Consider the following 24,254-nt stretch of genomic DNA (forward strand, 5'->3'; position numbering starts at 1 on the left):
GGCAGAAGGGTCTCAAGTCGTGCCTTGATGGTGGCGTTAGTTTTCGAATTATTTTTAGTGGAAAAAAGTGACACAAAAAGAAAAAACAGAGCTGGGCAGTCCGTCCGGTAGGACCCCTCCGGCCCGGCCGGATGCCCATTTTTGGGGCGGTTGGTGGGCGCTGACAAATTTTTTAAAAAGGGCTTGACTAAGCAAGGCCGGAAGTGGATCTTAGTCCGGCCCACTAATCGGCCATCATGCGTGTGACGTGGTCACAAGGCGGCCAAATTTCATCTCCGCCTATTCGGTGAAAGGCTTCTTTTTAGGCTTCTTCTATTCCCGTGTCGGCACGCGAGCGACAACTGCCGCAATGATACAGGTCTGCAACACATGCCACGAACACATCAGGAAGTGTTGCTGCTCTGATCGGTCCATTATGTCACATGTTGCGATGACGTACAGTTTCCCACATGGAGAGGAAGCATCCCCCTCCCTCCCTCCCTCTCCCTCTCCCTCTCCCTCTCCCTCTCCCTCTCCCTCCTCTCCCTCTCCCTCTCTCCCTCTCTCCTCTCTCCTCTCTCCCTCTCTCTCTCTCTCTCTCTCTCTCTCTCTCTCTCTCTCTCTCTCTCTCTCTCTCTCTCTCTCTCTCTCTCTCTCTCTCTCTCTCTCTCTCTCTCTCTCTCTCTCTCTCTCTCTCTCTCTCTCTCTCTCTCTCTCTCTCTCTCTCATTGTGCTGTTGGCGACAGGTCTGCAACACAGGCCACGCACCCATCAGGAATTGTTGCTGCTCTGATCGATTCATTGTCACATGTTGCAGCTCGTTGCTGCTGCAAAACAAACTTTTAGAATGAAAAAGATGTCTCCATATTGAAGAATTTTTTGAAGTTGTATTTTCACCTCTCACAATTAAATTAATTTTAGAAATGAAATAAAAATGAAACCATATCTAGTGGCTAAAAAGTCCCAATCAAAGTATGTGGTTATACAACTTATTTTCAAGGCAAAAAAAATGTGATTGAATTAAATTGAATACAACACTGCTTCACGTAACATTTAGGATTATCTGCCATTTAATCAGTTTTACAACTGTGTCAATGTTTAACCCATTAAGGCCTAAAGCGCCTGGCTCAACAGCTCCCCAAAACCTGAGGGCGACTATAGAATCACCCTCTAAAACCTAAAGTTTTCCTAGAAATTCAACACCTACAAAATAATCTCATCCCCTGTAGCAGATAAACATAATTCCAAAAGAATTAGAGATCTTGGACGTGGTTTCACACAGGCCCACTTATTTTTTACTGTTTCAATCAAAAATGGAAAAATAAAGTCTAAGTGCAAGAGAAGCACTATTTTTATTTCGAGTGGTAATTACCATCCTCTATTCTGTTACAAAGCCGTAGATATTGTAATTGTCTACAAACATATATTTTAACCATATATCACGTTCGATTGGTTCTCCTCGCTCAAAGTCCCCAAGCGCGTCGTCTATATCATTGCCGTTTACTCATTTCAGAGCTCATGCGCTCAACTGCGTCCGCCATTATGACTCAAAAGAATGTCGGGACATCCTCTGCGGGCTCACGACCCCGTCACGTGTATATTCTGATGCATTTCATTGGTTAAAACACCGAGAATTGGATAAAAAAAAATATTAAATGACGTATACGCTCTCTGCTTTAAAGGTAGAAAGACGCAACAGCGCTCCCGGCTCTAGTTGTAGAAATGCGGTTATGCGCTCCCGGCCTTAATGGGTTGATTCAACTGTAGTGGCTCAGTCTGAACACTAGGTGGTGCCCACGTAATAACATACATGACTAGACATCAGCAGAAGACAAGCCATGAAGAAGAATGTTGAATGAATACAGTACACTCTAAAAATAGTTCGGTTAAAAATAACACAATTTTGGGTCAAAATTGGCGGCACGGTGGCCAACTGGTTAGCACATCCGCCTCACAGTTCAGAGGTCGTGGGTTCGATCCCAGCTCCGGCCTCCCTGTGTGGAGTTTGCATGTTCTCCCCGTGCCTGCGTGGGTTTTCTCCGGGCACTCCGGTTTCCTCCCACATTCCAAAAACATGCATGGTAAGTTGATTGGATACTCTAAATTGCCCCTAGGTGTGATTGTGAGTGCGGATGTTTGTCTCTGTGTGCCCTGCAATTGGCTGGCAACCAGTTCAGGGTGTCCCCCGCCTACTGCCCAAAGACAGCTGGGATAGGCTCCAGCACGCCCCGCGACCCTTGTGAGGAGAAGCGGTACAGATAATGGATGGATGGATGGGTCAAAATTGGACCAATCCACAAATTGGGTCAATTGTGCCCACAAACTATTTTGCTAATCGGCTTATCACCAACAGTAGTCACGATTAATTGACTAATTGGATAATAAGTAAATCGTGGAAAATCGCAGTAGCAAGCTGCTACTCTTATAACCATCATTCACTTACAGCTTGAATTCTTTATGTACAAACTAATCATAAAGACAATTAAGATGCTAGCACATTGTACTTTGATTAAACTTAGCAACTTATACCATCATTCGTGACATGTTTATAAATGAGGCAGCAACTTAAATTGATGGTGATAGTCTGGCCTTAAAATCTCTTTTAGCTATAATTGTTTAGTGCATTTTAAAATGGAACTAAAAGTATACACTATGCAGAGTTGCACTAATACAGTGAAATTATAAATTCAAAAAGAAATACATATTTCGCTCTTCTTGGGAACAACAACTTTTTTTTAACATTGAAGGTAGTGAAATCAGAGGAGTAAACTGTGAAAATGCACTGTGCTAAAGTAAACTAAAATCAATTAATTTTGTCTTAATGTAACCTTTATCCAAAAGGTTTTGTTTTTCTTCACTAGTATGCATAATTTAAAAGAAGTAAATTGATTTTCGGGAACAAAAAGAAAACTTTTTTTTACACTATAACGTAGTATAAACTTATTTATGGGTTGTATTATTATGTGATGCCTATGAGTGTCAAATTGTCATTTTTGTGTTGCTCGAGTGCTAATATTTCCCAGTTCACAAACACATCACTCTGTTCGCAAGAGAGCGAGTGAGCGAGAGAGAAGGAGAGGGAGTGAGCTCTTCGTGCTTCGATGTCCACCACGGGCATAAACACAAGTGTTGTTCCGATACCACTTTTCCGCCCTGATACCGATTCCGCTACCTGGCTGCGCAGGATCGGCCAATGCCGATATTGCACCGATTGCGCCGTTTGAAAAAAATCCAAAACAAGCGCAATTTATTTTGTATATTTTGTTTATTTTGAATTAAAGAATTGCACACTCACTTGGATGTAAAATTTTTTAAATCATCACTTGCGAATTATCTGTTTTAATATATGCACACAAAATACATATGTTGAATAAACAGCCTATTTTCATAGCTCTTCGTGCTTGTGAGAGTGAGACATGGGATACATACTGTATTCACATGAATGTACATATGTAGTAAAGCAAGGTGCAGCATTTGTACTTCTAAAATATATTCAGTGATGCAAACCGACCCCCCAATGCGTGACGTCACATTTGTATGCTGCCATAGGGGCAGGCGGTCGAGTGAGTGAGATAACAGAAGTCCATTATGTGTTTCAAAAAATGGTTAACACCTGTGCTGTTTATGGTTGCTCTAATCGGTCAACTAGAGATTTTATTTTGTGATACCGGCAGTGATTCAAATTAACCGGAGGCAAAAACGAAGTTGTTTGAAAGCAGACTCGCATAATGGCTGTCAAATCTTCAACGTGACCACTTAACCCTTAGATGCACGAGTGACTGGACCCTACACTCTTCCATAAGTGGGTCAAAAATGACCCATATTACAATCAATGTGTTTTTATGCCATTTTTGTCATTTTGGTTAAGAATAATCACTTGTATAGTATTTAGTATTATATTTAGGACCACACAACAACGATTTCATGTTTGAAATATCTTCATTTTATCCTTTTAAACATTTTTGATGTTGCAACCTGGGTTTCTAAATCTACTACACAACTGATGTTTTCCCCCAGATTCTTCTGAACTTCTTCCCCTGGTTCTCTCCCCGTGTAAACTATAGCATCTATTGCATCACAAACCCAGAGGATCTTTAGGCCGTATTTGGCAGACTTGCTTGGCATGTACTGTAGAAACTTGCACCTACCCCTGAATAGCACAAGCTGGTCATCCACAGTGACACAATCACTGGGGATGAATCGCGTTTTGCAGTTGACCAGGAATAGGTCCCATACATTGCGGAAGGCTGCCATATGGTCTGTTTCCAGTCAGAAGGCTCTGGTCCTCTGATCATCCAAGCGCAAGGTATGGTGAATGTCTGCAAATCTTCCAATAGCCATAGAGGCCTTATACATGGGAATATGCAGAGAACTCCCAAATAGCTCACGGACTGATACATCCCAGTTCTTCTCACTTCCTGCAAGCAGGGTCAATCCAATGAAGGTCATAAATTCATCTTTTTTCCAAGGTCATTTTTCCATTCTTTTCCTCTAGCTGTTGCTACTCTACATCCTTCCAAGTTTGGTCACTTCCTCACCTCTTGTATTATACATCAGTGATAAAGAATGCCCATGCATCTTTTGGTGAGGCAGTGGTACTAAGCCCTTGTGCAGGCCCTGACTGACTTCTGAGGGTGTTGTGGCTCTGTGGTCTGCACTGGTTGGGAGGTAACTCGCTCCGGTAAAAGCCCTTCCGACTCATTCTGTTGGACAAGATTCTGAGACTTTCTTCTTCAAAGGACACATAAGAGAAATTTTGTGAATCAGATTGATTCTGTTCAGTTGTATTTCCACTTCCACCTGGACAATAGTCTGGGTCCTCATCATCAGAAATTTCAGACTCAAGAGTCCAACCCCGTTACTGGCCTCCATCATCTAGCATCTGTAGGACAATTTCAGCTCTGTATCTAGCAGCCATGACACATTGGATGAGGAAACATAAAAGTAATATGTCCAATAGATCAATATGTAGTTATATTAATAAATACTCACACACACAAACACACATTGCATATAGTAATGTTGGCTAACTCTAGTTATGATACATCAGCACCACCTGCTTTTTCAGCACGGCCACAAAACGTTTTTACATATACACTAGTTATGAAGTAGGCTAATATGTTGATAAACATTAATAACATACTCTTTCACACAACAATCATGAATGACACACACACACACACACACACACACACACACTAACGTTAACACAATGCATATACTAATGTTTAGCGATCTTAGTTAGCGTTAGCTAGTTATAAAGTAGGGCAATTTTTATAAATAATAATAATCATGAAAGACACACACAATATTATATGAAGATAATACTTTCACATGTCAGCTCTTGCTGTGTGAAAATATCTTCCTGAAGGGCGAAACTTTTGATATAGTCTGTGTGGTGCACAGTTCATTTATTTCTGACAGCCAAAGTTGATAAAAATCAATGGTTCCCATTGGATTCCATGGAAAATGCATGCGGGTCATTTTTGACCCACTTATGGAAGCTTGGGGTAGTAATACAAAAACTGTAATTTCTTAAAAAGTATAAAAGGTAAGTTAAAAATGTGAATGGCATTATATCAAAAACATGTTTTTTGAGGAATACCTGGAACATGAAATCCTAACAATTTTTCATTATGAAGATATTTAAAGAAACAACCTCACCCGGTCATTTTTGACCCACTTATGCATCTAAGGGTTAACACCATCACAACATACAAGGTTATGATCTGATTTCTTGATATCAGTTATTGTTTTCTTTTTAATTTTCATTCAAGATTTAGTTTGCACTGCAGTTCAACATTAATGTGTTAATTATATAGTTACACAAATTTCATATACGTTGATGGAACATGATCGAACATTTTGATGAGCGATGTGTTGTAAAACTAGTCTCTTTGTTAGCAGTTAGCAAGCTAGGGCGAGCTCGAAAGGCTTCGATGGGTCATAATGACGAGTTTACCTGGACACAAACCATTTCATGAAAGACGTTTTACACCATTAAACTAGTGATCAACGTACTGTGCCAAACAAAAGCAACATACTTTACTACGAGACAAAGATCCAGTCGACATGCCCCCAAAGTAATTGTAGGCTCTTGATAGCATCAAAGTCCCCCCAAGCAACTGCCTACAATGTGGCGATGTATGTCCTTATAGCGACCTTTTTCACCAAACTAGACATAAGTAGACAGATGACCAATAACGCTAATAATGGATAAGGCTTCTCCTCATATTTTCTTTCCGCATGCAGCTCTCAAATATGCACGCTGTGTTCAAATAATGATACAAGTATCGATAACCGGCATCTGCGATTTATTTGTTAGTACCGGCCGATCCGATACCAGCGTTTTAATGCGTTATCGGGTAACCTATCGATACCAGTATCAGTATCTGAACAACACTAATAAACACACACCGTTTTGGTTGTTAATAAACTCGAGTTCGCTGACTAATGCCTCCTTAATCCTTAGTACCGTACTTTCCGGACTATAAATCGCGTTTTTTCTCATAGTTCGGCCGGGGGTGCGCCTTATACTCCGAGCAACTTATGTGTGAAATTATTAACACATTATTACCTGCATATCATTTCACATAAAGAAACAAGAATAAATCCTTAACGCTATTAAAATGCGCAGATAATTTAAACAGTTAAATCCTAATATTTTGTTAAATAAGTAAATAAAATAGTATGATACAAAGGCAATTTGACTATCAATACATCTACTTGCCGTGCCTGTGGTCTTACACACACGTACGGTGCGGAGACAACAAAGAGATAATTACGACCAAATACATAAATACTTTTGGAGACTTGAAAACATTCTACATGGTCGGCAATAAATAGAAGACTTATTTAATCGATCTACGACCAATTTGGTGAGTTTAAAGTTATCTTACCTTGTAGTGTTGTCCACATTCATTTTGAGAATTTACACTGGCTGAAGCTGGTAGTATAGACCATTGATTCCGGTCAGAGAATCAGGAGGAGACACGGAAGAAACGCACTAAGGCGGAACTAAACTTTGGTTCCCCCCTGTCTTTCTGACATACCTGTTGTAAATTCCTCATTCGTGCTTCGTTTATCCAGGCATTGGTTTACCGTTTAACTTGTGTGTTTTACACCAGACATGTTTTCGGGCAGCTAATGGGTCCTTTCTTTTCTTTGATTTATGTCGGACAGCTATTGTTGGACAGCTAAGGGGTCATAACGAGAGACGTTTGGCGTCTGTTAGCCATTAGCGGCTAGTGGCAGATGCGCGCCGTCTTCGTGGTAGTGTACGCGCCGAGATTGAGCGAGTTGTTGAGCTCTGTGGAATGGATTGGAGTGCTACTGAAGCCGCGTTGTTCCCTATCACTGTGTCCGGTCACACTCTTTGATTCGAGTGACTGATTGGATGAGGCGCTCCGGTGAATCCCCCCCAAATTCACATACAGTCCTAACTTTACCATAACTTTCTTAAATTCTACATGTGTAAATGTAAGATAAAGGATACCATCGTAGCTCAGTGGAACTCGTGTACTAAGCTCACAATTTTATTATTTTGATTTATATGGTCACATTTATCAGCGTTACACGACGGAGGCAACTTGGCTTCCGGGTGTTGGAGGCGGGGCGTTGTGAAATGTAACGTAAGCATACCGTTTAGCCTGTTGTCTCTACTCTATTTTTATTTTAAATTGTTCGTTGTTTAAATTTTAAATGACACGTCTGTTCTTGGTGTTGAATTTTATCAAATAAATTTCCTTAAAATATGCCATTTGTACTGCAGTGTGACTTATAAATGTTTTTTTCTACTTTATTGTGCATTTTATGGCTGGTGCGACTTGTACTCCGGAGCGACTTATAGTCCAGAAGATACAGTAGACACTATGATATGTTAGCGTACCGAATAGGACATTGTGTTACGTTACGTCAAACACACACCGTCACGTGTGTATGCTAATTACTGCTACCTTACAGACACAAATGTGTCAGAAAGGAAATCAGGCATAAGCCAGAACTTGCTTCCTTTTTTAAATACAATACAATACAATTTTATTTATATAGCGCATTTCATAACAGCTAGAGCTGTAACAAAGCACTTTACAAACAATACAATAAATAAAAGAACAATAAAAGGCTGTGATACACGTGTTAATAAATATAGATATAAATAATATGAAATATAAATAAAAATATAATAAATAATAAATGATCGGGCATCCCCATCTGTGCTGCCATGAAAGGCAGGTTTGCACTGTATTGAGTATATTTGATGAAATGCGTCGAAACTTTCGGACTCAACAAGAATTAGCCCTTACACTACTTTACTCACAATCGTTCTGTTTACATCACAGATGACGCGGATTACCACTGTTGTGCATGTGCGTTGCAAACAGCCAGCGGGAGACGTGGGAGACAAAAGCAGTTTGAAGAGAAAAACAATGCGCCAAATGAATAAATATATAAATAAACTACGTGTCAACAATTAAAATAGTCAACAATTTTGATCGGTGACAATGTCCTGATTAGTCAACCAATCTTGGCAGCCCTAGTTAAGAAACAACACCGATCAAACCCAATGACAGGTACAGGCCCAGATAGTGACCCCCCGCTAAATGCCATACGCCTTGCGGTGATTGAAGGTTTTCATTGTCGCTGAGTGCAACAAATCTAGAGACTAATGGTAATAGGAGGAACTGTCTATCACATTAGTTATCAGCAAGCTATTATCGTGTTACAAAAGCACACGCGCTTCAACTACCATCATACAAAGTACAATGCAATCCAGCGCAGACCAGTATTGTAGCCTAGCTGTAAGTTATCAGCTCCTGTTCACATCACATATTTTTTTTCTGCGCCGGACGGCCTAATGCCGACTGATATAAGGGTATAATTGTAAGGGTAGCGAGGGGTTTCACTGATTAGGAGTCTAATCCTCCAATCATGATATTCACATTGCCAGTTTGCGCTCGCCTATAGGCATTTTATTGATCTTATATTCTATCTTGAAACCAAACATACTGTATAACATTAACAACAAGTCTTTAGAGTCATGTCTCCACTAGTCAAGTCCCAAATCCAAATCAAGCCTTTTAGTTTTTGTCAAGTCATTAAAACAGAGTCTTGAGTTGACTCACTCAAGTCCCCAACTCTACATTTAAGCACTAGTTGAGTTACTCGACAGCTCACCTGCAGCACTTGACGAGTGCCCGCAGACGACACAGTGGCGGTGATCGTGGTTCCTGTGTCGTGCGTCTCACAAGGGGGGTTGTTGCAGCCATTATCAGCTACGGTTGCAATGGCAACAGTAGTAGTGTTGGTGGTTCCCGTGTCGTGTGTCTCGCAGGGCGGGTTGGAGCAGACCTCAGTCACTGCAGCATCATTATACACTTGTGTCAAACTCACGTACTATATGCCTTGCCTGCCATCCATCCAACCATCCATCCATTTACTTCTGCTTATCCGGGGTCGGGTCACGGAGACAGAAGCTTTAGTAGAGAAGCCCAGACTTGCCCATCCCCTGCCACTTCAGCAGGGGGCTGGTCCGGGAGATGCCGAGGCATTCCCCGGCCAGCCGGATAACAGTCTCTCCAGCGTGTTGTGGCCCTTCCCCAGGGCCCCCTCCCAGTGGGATGTGCTCAGAACACCTCATCAGGGAGGCGTCCAGGAGACATCCTAATCAGATGCCCGAGCCACCTCATCTGGGTCCTCTCAATAAGGAGGAGCAGCGGCTCTACTCTGAGCCCTTACCGGATGACTGAGCTTCTCACCCTATCACTAAGAGATAGGCCAGACCCTGCGTGGAGGAAACTCATTCCGGCCGCTTGTATCCTGGACCCCCAGCACGTAACTAATAGGTGAGGGTAGCAATGTAGATCGACCAGTAAACTGATAGCTTCGTCTAACTGTGTGGAGGCACTTGGGGTAGGATCTCGTCCCCGACCTGGAGAGGGCACTCGACCCTTTTGTGACTGAGTACCATGGTTTCAGAATTGGAGGTGCCACTTTTCATCCCAACCACTTCACACTTGGCCGCAAACCGTTCCACTGAGAGTTGGAGATTACGGCTTGATGAAGACAACAGTACAACAATACTGGCAAAACGCAGAGATGCAATACTGAAGCATCCAAACCAGACTCCCTTAGCGCCTTGGCTGCGCCTAAAAATTCTGTCCAGAAAGGTTATGAAGAGAATAAGTGAGTGCAGCCCTGGCGGAGGCCAACTCTCACCGGAAATTAACACAATTTATTGCCAGCAATGAGGACCTAACTCTGGCACCGATCGTATGGGACCGAACAACCAGTATCAGGGAGTTCGGTACCCCATACTGCTGAAGCACCCCCAACAAAACACCCCGAGGGACATGGCCAAACACCTTCTCAAAGTCCACAAAACACATGTAGACTGGTTGGGGGAACTCCCATACAACCTCAAGTACCCTGCCGAGGTTGTAGGTCACGGGTGCTCAATCCCGGTCCTCAAGAGCCCCACATTACGCCAGTTTTGAAATTGCTGCATTGGCTCCCTGTGTGTTTCAGGATCGATTTTAAAGTACTTTTATTAGTTTATAAATGTGTTAATGGTCTTGGGCCATCTTATTTATCTGATTTGCTTTTATCATACCAGCCCTCGCGGATCCTGAGGTCCTCTGGCGCCGGCCTTTTATTTATTCCAAGGGTGAGGACCAAAATGCATGGCGAGGCTGCATTCAGCCATTTTGGTCCTCACCTTTGGAATAGCCTGCCAGAGGATGTCAGGTCTGCAGAGACTGTTGATATTTTTAAGAGGAAGCTCAAGACACACCTTTTTAGTTTGGCTTTCAACAACTTTTAAATAATTTATCTTTTCTTTTGATTGAAGATAATTCTATGTTTTGCTTTGAATGTTTTAAAGCACTTTGAGTTGCATTTTTATGTATGAAAAGTGCTATATAAATAAAATGTGATTGATTGATATCCAGCCTGTTTTCCATCTCTCCCTACCTGAACACACTTGATACAAATGATTACGATGGTTATCGGGCTTGTGCAAAGCTTGGTGATGAGCGGATCATTTAAATCAGGTGCGTTGCAGGCAGTGAGAGATGGAAAACAGACTCGATAGGGTCTCTTGAGGACAGGGATTAGGCACCCCTGGTGTAAGTGGTCCACTGTTCCACGGCCATGATGAAAACCACACTCCTCTTCCTTAATGTGAGATTCGAATTCCAGGTGGACCACCCTCTCCAGCACCCCTGAATAGTCATCAGGGTGGCTGAGGAGTGTGAGCTCCATTTGGTTGGAACGCAAACTTCTTAAAAAGGGGGACCACTACCCCAGTCTGACAATTTACAAGCAATATGTCCATCTGATGTTGCAGAAGCAGGTCAACCAGGACAGCCCCGCAACATCCGGAGCCTTTAGGACCTCTGGGCTTATCTCATCCACACCCAGGGCCCTGCCACCGAGAAGTTTTTTAACCACCTCGGTGACCTCAAGCTGAGAAATAGAGCCTGTCTCAGAGATTTCACACTGTGTTTCCTAATGAGAAGGTGTTCAGTGGAATTGAGGAGATCTTTCAAGTATCGTCCCGACGACTCACAACGTCCCGAGTTGGGATCAGCAGTGCCCCATTGCCACTATGCACATTGTTGATGATGAATTACTTTCCCCTCCTAAAATGCCGAATGGTGGAACAAAATTTCCTTGAAGCCGCCCAGAAGTGGTTTTCTATGGCCTCACCGAACTCCTCCCACGCCTGAGTTTTAGCCTTAGCGACCACCGAAGATAAGCTCCACTTGGCCAGCTAGCACCCATCTGCTGCCTCCGGAGTCTCACAGGCCAGAAAGGACTGATAGGACTTCTTCAGCTTGGCGACATCCCTCAGCGCTGGTGTCCACCAATGGCTTTGAGGCTTGCCACCACGACAGGCACCGACCATTTTACAGCCACAGCTCGTTGCAGCAATGGAGGCACAGAACGTGGCTCACTCTGACTCAACTGCAACATGTGGGAGTTGAAACTCCTGACAGGGGATTCTTTTAGACATTCAAAGTAAACCCTCACAACACGTGTGATTCTGCCCGGTCGGACCATTACATTCCCCACCGGAATCACAAGGTGGTGTGAGCGGTTGAATGCTTCGTCCCTCTTTTCACCTGAGCGTCAAAGACATGCGGCCGCAAGTCAGATGACAAGACCACAAAGTCGATCTTTGTTATTGACAATCCGTGACGAGCACAGAAGTCCAATAACATAACACCACTTCGGTTCTGATCACTTGGCTGGCTGTCGGTGTTCCTTCCAATCACGACCTTCCAGTTGGCACTATCATTGCCCACATGAGCAGGTAAGTTCTCCAAAAGAACAATAGAGTGCCCGGCAGAAGCACTCTACCGCAGCCCCTCCAAGGACTCCAAAAAGGGTACTTGAACTATTGTTTGTTGCATAGGCACAAACAACAGTCACGACCTGGCCCCTGACCCGAAGGCAGAGGAAGGCTACCCTCTCGTCTACCAAGGTCCACTACCCGAAACGTACAGGCAGCAAACGGGGGGCAATCAGTAAGGGCTGGATGATTAAGCAAAATTTTATTTGGATTTCAATTTTGGCTTCTTTCGATCTTTCAACCGGTATAAATGAAGAAAAGCAATTAATGTCCAGAATGGCGCGGTGCGTTTACAAGTTTCTGTCCGACATTGTGAAAGTCCCTGAATGTACCATACACTACATACTTGCTGCACAAGCAACATGGTGATTCTGTCCTCCCAATGTGTTCCTGAAGCTGTTTAATGACACCTCAGATGGAGTTTACTGTAAAACTGAACACACAACAAAAAGAATTACACACATTGTATACAGGTACTTGGAGCTAATCTGTGGGTTGAGTTTGACTTTTGTCACCATCCTACGCCTCTGCTTATCTGAGATTTTTCTTGGCCTGCCATTTACCGTATTTTCCGGTCTATAAGCCGCTACCCTTTTCCTCGGTTTTGAACCATGTGGCTTATAGTCTGGTGCAGCTATTCTGTGGATTTTTCTTCCACCGCTAGGCACGCTGTAACCGTAATTACAGTACAAATGCCGTTAACAAGATGTGACTGCAGGTGGAGGAGTTAAACGGGCGAGGGCACTATGCACTAGGTTATTGCATTAGGTGGTATGTAGTAAAACAATAAAAGGTGGCCACCAGCTGACAAACTGGAGTAGCAGCGGGCAGTGAAATGAAGATAAGTACTGTTTATTTTCTCTTTCTGTTCCGTTTTAATCAGCAAAGTTGCTGTTGAAGGTCAAGGTATTCAAATCAATAAAACAACAAGGGTGCCCAAATGTATGCACCCGCCTACTTTTAATTATTGCACATTCTGTGAATCCTATAAACTTAATTTCACTTCTCAAATGTCACTGTGTTCGTCTGCTTTATGATATATTTAACTGAAATTGCTGATCCAAAAAACATTTGATTTATAATGGAAAATCCTGAAACTCATCAGGGGTGCCATTTTCATACGACTATATATCCTAGCTGTCCTGTGAAAAGCACGTATGTCCAATTTTGTATATATTTTTTTTAATTTTCACATTAATGGGACGTCTAACCCAGAAACACCATTCACATAAAAATATAGAAATGGACATAATTGTTTTTCACAGGACAGCGATATACAATATATATTCATGTATGTATGTTCCTCATCATAGGGGACCTGTGAACCATACTTTGTCCCGTCCCTCACCTAGGACCCTTTTAGTATGGGTGACTCTGCGAGAGGCATAAAGTCCCATACAACTGAGTTCCGTTTGACACGAAAACCCCTCCACCACGATAAGGTGAAGGCCTGTGGGGGGGTGTATGTATTGCCACACGATTTTATATGGCCCATGAAAAGCAGGCATACTTTTTATTAGCAGATTTTTTTTTGCTGCTAATAAACATCTAAAAATGCATATGGAGTTTGATACATAATGCTGATGACGTTTGGATCGACCTACCGGCAGTGACGGCATCTCCACTCTCTTCTGGACCGCTACTTGTAAGCAAGCTCGGCGCACTTCCTGGTTCTTCTGAGGTGGGAGAGGCCATGAAGGAGACAGGCAGATCCTGGACCAGCGGCTGGGCTTCTGCTCCGCTCGGGGTCATGATTAAGGTTACCTGCATGAACACAAATATTATAACCTATATAATCTTTCACAATCAGAACCACAAACCAGAGATATGATGCTTGTGTCTAACCTGTTTGGGTCCAGCAGCAGCCGTTGCTGTTGTGACCTGGCTGGTTAGCGCAGCGATGGTTGCCAGAGTGGTGATGGGCGTGGCTAGAGAGGTATTTGTGTTGGTGGCCGATCCTGCCACCGTGCTAGAGACACTTCCCGTTACCGACCCCAGACTGGACACACCTGTAGGAACAGGAAACACGCCACCCTAAGTCCATGCAATCATAATAATGGGCCAGCGGGAGCATTGAGTGTTTACCTGTTGGCGTCTTGACAACCAGTGTGGTAATTGCAGGTTTGATGCCAGTGGTGCCTGGTGACACTAGTCTGACTCCGCCTTTCGGAATAGTCCTGAGGATGGTACCTGGCTCCCCTGTAGCCCCTTTCAACACCAACTGGACACAGCAAAACAAGTCAAGTCACATGGGCTGTGTGAGATGCCCTATTGACTCCATTATAGTAACAGGGAATGTCTTACCTGTGTGACACCTTGATGGCCCGCTGAGATTTTGGGGACCGTGGTCATGATTTTCCCAGCAGCCCCTGAGGTCACCACCTTGGTGGTGAGTATTGTGATTGGCCTTCCTGTTGGGGGAGGTGCTTTAGTCAGGTGTGCGCTCGTGAACTGAAATATGGGTTTTAGTTTTTTTTTTTTTTTTTTTTTTTAATGTAACAAATGAATGCCACACCGTAATCTTTGCTCATAGTAGGGCTGTGCTATAAGACTGAAAAGTATATCACCATATAAGTATTTCATATTAGTCGATATCCATCAATATTGAATTTCCCCCCACCTTTTTTTACGACTGAAAATAAGGATCCGAAGAAAAAAATACTAAAAAACGATATTTTTCACCAGATCACCGGATTAGCTGAAAGTCACGTGAACGGCCTCGATTTCCGATCATGTGCTCGGATCGGGACATCCCTACCAAATACTGTATTTAAATTAGTTTATTTGGGTCTCAAAACTACATACTGATGTTACAAGTCTCCTTATGTGTACTCCACAAGCCAAATGAAATAATGCGGCTTATTGCTCATCTTGTCCAGATCACTCCTTGTAAAAAGACTGAAATTGGAATGGCACTAACCTGGTGAAATAACATTTCTTAAAAACCTTTATCTTTTTTTTTCTTTTCTTTTCTTTTTTTCACCTGTCCCGCCCTGCAGTGCAGACAAAGGGATGGTCTTTATGATGGTGGCACCAGGTTTGGTTATAACGGAGCCAGCCTGCGGGCTGCTGAGCACAGTGGTCTGTTTGCCGTCTGCAGAGGTCACCAGCTTCAAGATGGTTCCAGTTGGGAGGGTGCCCTTTGCCTAACGCACACAAACATTGTTGGAGCGCACTTGGTTGCTAACGGCAACACTAGTCTCTAAGTAGTACCTGCAGGATCTGCGCAACAGAGCCGCTCGCTGTCTGACCAGTCGCACTTTGGACAGGTTTAGTCTGCACCACAGACATCACCTTTCCCAGGTTGCTGATCTGAAAAAGCAAAAAACGTATGATATCACTTGACTGACCAACATAACCAAGATCACAGACCTACCAAATTTTTGGCATACGCACACGTCTTTCACTTCACTTTAAGTACTAAGCACAAATCTGATTGAGTGACTTGAGGGTAGTTAAGAGCATAAAATCACAAATATAAGCACTAAAATTTACAAAAAAGCTCAATCCTAAACAACTGAATTATAATATAGGAATGAAGGGAATAGCCGTAACCTCACTCATCCTGGTAAATATTAAGAATCTGACATGATTGATTAATGTTCTTCAATGTTTCCCTTTTTTTACTGCTCCACACATGGCCATGCTCTACATTTGTTATACGGAAACAATAGAAATTCACAAGCTTTGTGTGTTCCTTTTTGCGCTACAAATTGTACCAGTAAAGATCAAAACACGTAAAGCTTTACAAGTTTGAGTTGAGCATTAAGTGAGATCACTCACCAAAGCACCACCCGCTCCCACTCCCAGTGGGCTGTTAACCAGTGTGTAGGTCTTGGTGACTCCCCCTACCACCGTGGTGACCACCTGAGTCTGCGGGGAGACCATCACTGCTCCAGACTTGTGCACTGTGATAATTGGTCGGCTGCCTGCCCCGGGGCTTGAGACAACAGTTGCTCCGCCCACCTGAGCAGCAGCTGTTTTCAAGATCCGAGTTGGAGGGTTGCTGACGTGCTAGGACAGAGTGCTAATGTTGGACTGCGTTTGCTCATGTCACGTGTACTTCATCTATATGAAGCGTACCATTGTTACAGGATGGCTGCCGGATCCAGGGCTGACTGCCCCTACTGGTACGTTGAGCACGGTCGCTGTGGCAGGCGGGATCTTACGGGTTGCTGCAGCTGCTGCTGCCAGCGCGGCCATGCCACTCATCTGAGGACTGCTGCCGACTGGCTGAGCCCAAACAAGAAGCAGGATGTCAGTTTATTCCTCATGCAGAGATGCCTACCCTCTCACGGACATCCTGAATATTTTGTGAGGAACTGGGTCTGGGCTAGCCAGTCTAATACTGGGCTAGTGAAGTGTTGCTGGTTTGGCTTGGTCTGACGCGCTGGCGGCTTGTTTGCTTGATATCTGATTGTGTCCGTCAATAGAGAGTCCATAAGCCATTTGCAAAAATAAGTAGTTTATTTGTCACTTTCCAAGAATTAAAATCTGTATAAAACATATCGCGTCTATAAACATAAATTCCGCCGCACGAAGCGGTCAAAAACCTGTATGCCTTTCCCAGTCAACACCTGTAGACTGTTTCTTTCTCCTTTCTTGTATACGCTTAGTGACAGCGCCACACAGTACTCCAGACTAGTACATACAAACATTTGACCCATTTGGCTTCAATACACCGGCCCCTAATTGGCACAAACATGACAATTCTCAAAAGTATTTCACAAACAAACCAAAAAAAGAAGCATTTTCGAAATAATTAGATCCCATAGCCTAGGCATAATTTAGAAACTGGTCTTTCAATATTACTGTATTTGACTTAGATCTTAATTTTGCGGATCTCACTAGACCATGAGCATCTGCATAGAGGTCCAAGACTCTCCCCAGAGGCCAGGATCCCCGTGGAGCAGATGGATCCATAATGGTCACGATGTCTCCGACAGCTAAACTCCTTTTCTTATCATACACACTTTAGACCTTGTCCTTACTTTTGGTCTATTGCTCTCAAATTTGAACGTTTTGTACAATGTGCTTTCTGATCACATGACTGTGTTCTTTGATGTAATATTTTCCAGTACTATCAGAGCCATGGCTAGTGAGTCCAGGTGCCGTTTTTTAACCCCCTCACTGCTAGTCAGTTCTCTGATGCCTTTGATCAGCTCTGTGTTCCCTCTTCAAACACAGAGAAACTCAGCACTTGGTTCCATTCATCTTGCCTTTAATATTTTGGACTCCATGGCTCCATTAAAAAATATGCTGAAAAAATTTGACCATGGGTTAATGAGAGCACTTGCGCAGCTAAACGCAGGTGGAAAAAACACAGGCTGCAGGTCTCTTATCAAATCTTAAAGAACCGCTGACATCGTTACCAGAGAAAGGTGAAGAGGTCCAAGACAGACCACTTGTCACATCTAATTCAGGCAAATTGCCAAAATCCACATGCTCAATTTAAAATGATCGACTCCGAACTGCTTTTGACTGTATGTAAAGTGCTTTGTTACAGCTTTAGCTGTTATGAAATGCGCTGTATAAATAAAATTGTATTGTATTGTATTCCATTCCACTTCTGTCTTTGCTGGAGCAATGGTAAACATTCACGAACCCAACTCTTACAAAATAAATCAGCAAGGTATTGTGCTTTCTTCCACCTCCTTTTTCCATACTGATCCTCCGACGTAAAGACTCCAGGCGGAATTGATGGTGTCCCTCTGAGCAGGAGAATGTGATTGGGCGTAAGCAGCTCCAAGTCATTGGGGTCATCTGACAGTTTGCTAATTGCTCTATTATTCAAGATAGCTTCAGCCTCACATAACACTGCTGGCAGTCCATCATCATCATCAAGGGTCTGTTGGCGTAAAAGAGAGCTTAGGACCCTTCTTGCTAAGCGAATCATCCTCCCCCACACACCACCAAAATGGGAGGCTGCAGGTGGGTTACAAGTCGAGCTAGACCGATATGCTTTTTTCAGGGCCAATACTGATTATTACCATATTTTCCGGTCTACAAGTCGTGTTTTTTCATAGTTTGGCCGGGGGTGCGACTGGAGCGACTTATGTGTGTGTGAAATTATTAACACATTATTACCTGCATATCATTTCACGTTATTTTAACCCACATAAAGAAACAAAGATAAATCCTAAAAGCTATTAAAATGCATGAATAATTTAAACGGTTAAAATTCAATATTGTGTTAAGTAATTCAAATAGTATGATAAAAAGACAATTTGACTAGGGATGGGAATTTCGACTAATTTGCCTGCCGACTAGTCTTAAATTTTATTTGCGACTAGTCGACTAGTCTGTAAGCAAGAAAATTTGAAATTTAATACATATTGAATTCAAAGTTTCAAATGCAAATGTTTTGTGTATTTACAGTAGGAGCTATTTCAGCCCAAACATTAAGGCCAGTTTGTTAATTTAAATTGTACTGATGTAACAACAACTCACTGAATTAAAGTTGAACAATTGAAAGAAAAATACATTTCTCATACATTTGCCAATGCAATGCATGGCATTTATTATGAATAATGTAATGAGTAATGGTACTGACTCCCAGTCCAGCAGGGTCTCATTCGTGATGTTAGGTGCATTATCATGCACACAGGCGACGACTTTATTTTGTCGTGTCACGTACCCATCACACTCCACAGGAGAGCAGCCAAGTTTTCAGCTGTGCGTCTTTCCTCCAAGGCGCATGAAGCACACAGCTGCGGTAATGTCCTTCGTCCACATACGTTATACACGTCATAGTCATGTAAGACTCGGTGGCTATGGACGTCCATCCGTCTGCAGTTATAGCCACATAGCTGACGCGCTCAAACGCTCGTAGTATCTACTCTTTCATTTGGATATGGCTACTCTCGAGTTAGGGCGTTATTGTTTTGCGACGTGGCACCCCGTAGGTACTCAGGCTTGATATGAAGCATTAATTTTTCAAACCCTTTGCCCTCAACAAAAGAAAGCGGCAGCATATCGCGTCATTTTACAAATTAGTTGGGTAATCTTAGCGGTGCGGTGAGCATGACTGCGTCAGTCCGGCCGCTCTCATGCTCGTCTGTCTGGCCCCGCCGCTGTGTGGTTTCTCATCGCTCCGGGAGAATGGTCTTAAGCGAGTTCATGCTTACAAGGCCTACAGCCGACCTTGTTGTCATCTGCTGCATCAAAATACTGCCAAACGGTGCCGTTGTTTTTCGTGGTAGCTGCCTTTGACACCTTCAGAATTTACTTTTCTAAATATTCTTCCCCAAACCTAGTGTCCCCGCCCCCTACTATGTGTGCGTGTGGGCGGGGGGGGAGCAATTCTCTCTGTTGGTGCTCAGTTTGATGACAGAGGCAGAGGCGTGAGGAACAAGATGCGTGATAGAGCGGATGCAGCGTTTAACCGACTAGTAAAATACTAAACGTTTAATAAATCGTAGACGGTTAAACGACTAGTCTCGCACATCCCTAAATTTGACTGTCTATCAATCCAGCTATACAAAACAGTGTACTGTTCCTTTAAAAGGCGCAGTGCACAGTCTTGCATCATCAGCCAGCCAGCCACCCACACACACACACACACACACACACACACACACACCCACACACACACACACGCACGCACGAGAGCGGAGGAGAGAACGACTTATATTCCAGTGCGACTTATATATTTTTTTCTTCTGTATTATGCATTTTATGGCTGGTGTGACTTGTATACCGGAGCGACGTATAGTCCGGAAAATACGGTAGTAGTCAAGGAGGACGATAACAGATATTTGGAGCGATATTAATATTAACTGTATTTTTCGGACTATAAGTCGCTCCGGAGTACAAGTCGCACCAGCCATAAAATGCATAATAAAGTGGAAAAAAACAACAACATATAAGTCGCACTGGAGTATAAGTAGTATTTTGGGAGGAAATTGTGCGCTTAGTACACATCATTTCCACCGAGCTACGATGCTACATGTAGCATACAACAAAGTTACGGTAAGATAACTTTAAACACACCAAAACAGTTGTAGATCGATTAAATAAGTCTTTTATTTATCCCCGACCAGGTAGAATGTTTCCAAGTCTCCAAAAGTATTAATGTATTCGTTCGTAATTATGTCTTTGTCTCTGTGCTGAGTGGGCTCCTCCTTACGTGTGTGGCTGCATGATGCAATACCCCAGCCAGAGGCAGGCAACTGCCTGTTTGTGGTCCATTCTTGTTCAACCATCGCCTGTAGGTAACTTAGACAATTGTGTGTAATGAGCATGCAACATTTATATAGGAGCTGAATTGTGGCTGATTGTACTGTGTTGTTGACTGAACATACTAATCGCTATCGCTAATGCCAATAGCGGTTGCTAATCGTTAGCATGTCTGCCTGTTTGTGGTTCATTCTTGTTCAACCATTGCCTGAAACTAACTTAGACAATTGTGTGTAATGACATTTATATATGAGCTGAATTGTGGATGATAGTAGGTTGTTGACTGAACATACTAATCGCTATCGCTAATGCTAATCGTGATTGCTAATCGTTAGCATAGGCTCATCTTGTTCATGTCTATGAAAATACATGTGTATGTAATGCATAGCTTGATAGTATTTTCTGTTTCTTGTGCAGTTTCACAATATAAACAGGCAACTTTGCTGCACACCTAGAGTCTGTGTAGTTTGTTTGTGAAGCTGTTTGGATAAGCTGGCTTCCTCGACTAGCAAGGCCTGTTAGTTTAGCAAAATATTAGACTTCAACCGTTTAAATTATTCATGCATTTTAATAGCTTTTAGGATGTATCTTATGTTTCTTTATGTGGGTTACAATAACATGTGAAATGATATAGAAGTAATTGTCATGGCTGTTAGTGCTGACTTGTATTTATGATGTTTTGTCTCCCTCTGCAGGCGCTTTAGCGCTAAAGCCAGTCAGCACTAGCAATCCATGACAGTAATGTGTTAATAATTTCACACATAAGTCGCTCCAGAGTATAAGTCAAACTATGAAAAAAACCCTGTGACTTATAGTCTAGAAAATACGGTAGTAAAAAGGGGAATAATTGGCATCAAAATCTAAAGAAAAATTTACTCTCAGCTCTGTTGTAACGTCTTTAAGCATGTTTATTGAACAATGTTTCAGGTTTTCATAATGTTGATTTTTAAAAAATCATTAAGAAATTTTTGACAGTATACATCTCTGTTGTAAAATTCTCACAAAAAGTTCAGGAAGTACCCAGGGTTGTCAGCATGTCTTACAAAAGATAAATCAAAACTTAAACAATAGCTCCATGTAGTTTTCTACAGTAAACGACAATTTAAAAATGACAAATGTTAAACTTTCACATTTTTGTTTGGATTTCCACTTTTAAATTGATTTATTATCGGCCAGCAAAGTTTTAAAAAAGGCTGATGCCGATATTCGTCAAAAAGCCAAATATCGGTGCCGATAATCGGCCCGGCTGATAATCGGTCCATCCATAGTTAAAAGTCCAATTAACACCAACCTGAGCAAGATATCCTGTTATCTTTTCCTGATCCAATTTGGCTAGAGCTTCCATTAGCTCTCGCTCTGCTCCCACAAAGTTTGTTCCATTGTCGGACCATAGATGCTGACCTGTCCTCTCCGACTCATGAAACGTCTAAGGGCATTTATGCATGCATCGGTATCCAACGTAGATGCTACCTCCAGATGAATGGCTCGACTTGCCATGCAAGTAAATATAACGCTGCATCTTCTACAGCAGGATATCCCTCATTTTACTTCAATTGGACCAAAATAATCCACCCCAGTGTTGGTAAAAGGCTGGTCTAGTAAAATCCTTGCTGCAGGTAAATTTGCCATCTTTTGTTGTAAAGGTTGACTATTGTAGCGCTTACAAATGCAGCACTCTCCAATGATGTTTCTTATGGCAGAGCTGCCCTTTGTGATCCAAAACTTTCTTCTCACCGATGATGAAGTGTGAGATCGTCCAGCGTGTCCAAGGCTTTGGTGAGCGTGCTTAAGAATGAGGCTTGAGATATGCTGGTCTTTCACAAGGATGATTGGATGCTGAGCTTCCTCGGGCATCGCACCTTTTATCTAGCCTGCCTCTAACTCTCAACAGCCCATCCTCTAAGGTAGGGTCCAAATTATAGATGAGACTAAGGCGGCTCACCTTTGAACCTCTTGCAAGAGCCTAAATTTCCAACTTGAACTTCTGATGCTGACAGTCACGGATGATGATGAATTTCAGAGTTTTGTCAATGCTCCAGTGACCAAATGTGTCCTTGTGGCTTTCTGGTGGCCTTACCACTAGTGTTGTTCCAATGCCATTTTTTGGCCCCGATACAGATTCCAATATCCAGCTGTGCGGTATCGGCCGATGCTGTACCGATAGAAGACTTTTGGAAAAAAAATAAAAATATAAAATAAATAAAATAAGATATATGTGTGTGTATGTATATATATATATATATATATATATATATATATGTGTGTATGTATATATGTGTATGTATATATATATATACGCATATATATACATATATATATACATATATACATATATATATATACACATATATATATATACATATATATATACATATATATATATATATATATATATATATATATATATATATAGATCATGATGACGTCATGTTTTATGTCAATAAATTCAAACTATTGTGCAGAACACATTTATACTTTCACAGTTTGAAGTGGACAAGAGTAGTAATGTGCATTTGCATTTTGGTGGCGATCGGTCACCGTTTTAGACAACAGAACTTGACAAAGCGGGCAATATTACCAAGCATGCCTTCCTCATGTGGCTTAGACCTGAGACCAAAAACATAACATAAGCCACACCCCTTTTTGGGGCGTGGAAATTTGTTGTAAACCTAATCACAAAAAAAAAACCTTAAATCACTTCAGAGTCTTTTGAGGTGGGCATTTTGGTACTAATGATGACGTCATGTTTTATGTAAATAAATTCAAACTATTGTGCAGAACACATTTATACTTTCACAGTTTGAAGTGGACAAGAGTAGTAATGTGCATTTGCATTTTGGTGGCGATCGGTCACCGTTTTAGACAACAGAACTGACAAAGCGAGCAATATTACCAAGCATGCCTTCCTCGTGTGACGTAGACCGCTGAGACCGAAAACATAACATAAGCCACTAATCACAAAAAAAGGCCTTAAATCACTAAAGAGTCTTTTGAGGCGAGCATTTTAGTACTAATGTGGTTTTTACATGCAAACCTATTATATAGGTGCCAATGTTAAGCTCACCCAAGTGTCCCTTTAAAGCCTGGAGCGCTGTTGCGTCTTTCTACCCTTAAAGCCTGGAGAGCATATACGTCATGAAGGATCTGAATCTATATGAATGGCTTTATATTAGCCAACAGCTTAACCAAAAACCAAATTGGGAATTACACATCTCATAATCAGTTCAAAGTCTCAAGAGTCAGCGTGCCCTGATCTGAGCACAGGACCAGCAGGTAAAGATCAGCCCCATAGGCAGGGGCAGCCAGGGAGGAGACCACCAACCCACATTATGTTTAGATTTTGAAGACAGTATAAATGTGAGGGCTGCATGTTAAACCGCGCCCCTTTTCTGCCCTCACCCGTCTCGGGTGAGAGCATTCGCGAGGATGGAAAAGCTGCTCAGATCTGATCATTGTATGATTCCTGAACTTCAGAGATGGTAAAGAAAACTGACAAGAAAATTCAATCGATTTGTATGAGTCTTTATTTATATTGGATACCTTCTTGAAAGATAAAACAAACATGCATTGAGTAAGTAGTTGTTTTGTAAATTGCTAATTGGGCTTATGGACTCGAGATTTACAAAACATCCCAACAATCAGTTTCTTTTTTTCTTTTCTTTTTTTTTTTACACAATTTTTGTTCTCTTAAGCAATGAAATACATCAGAATATACACGTGACGGTGTCGTGAGCCCGCAGAGGAT

The 24,254-nt window shown here is 42.3% G+C and overlaps 1 protein-coding gene and 1 pseudogene across 1 annotated transcript in view; both read right to left on the bottom strand.

Annotated features, from left to right (window-relative positions):
* The window catches only part of hcfc1b (host cell factor C1b), a 62,966-nt gene that overhangs the window by 19,724 nt on the left and 18,988 nt on the right, over window positions 1–24,254 (bottom strand). The window contains 9 exon segments of the mRNA XM_086046311.1: window positions 9,154–9,335; window positions 13,936–14,095; window positions 14,177–14,340; window positions 14,417–14,552; window positions 14,636–14,742; window positions 15,315–15,477; window positions 15,545–15,643; window positions 16,115–16,345; window positions 16,415–16,564. Of these exon segments, the coding sequence (XP_085902437.1) occupies window positions 9,154–9,335; window positions 13,936–14,095; window positions 14,177–14,340; window positions 14,417–14,552; window positions 14,636–14,742; window positions 15,315–15,477; window positions 15,545–15,643; window positions 16,115–16,345; window positions 16,415–16,564 (1,392 nt within the window).
* LOC147152447 (uncharacterized) lies at window positions 684–9,143 on the bottom strand (annotated as a pseudogene).

The sequence above is a fragment of the Filicampus tigris genome, chromosome 1 (assembly GCF_054856515.1).
Source record: "Filicampus tigris isolate MCC_2025a chromosome 1, RoL_Ftig_1.0, whole genome shotgun sequence".
NCBI classification, from domain to species: domain Eukaryota; kingdom Metazoa; phylum Chordata; class Actinopteri; order Syngnathiformes; family Syngnathidae; genus Filicampus; species Filicampus tigris.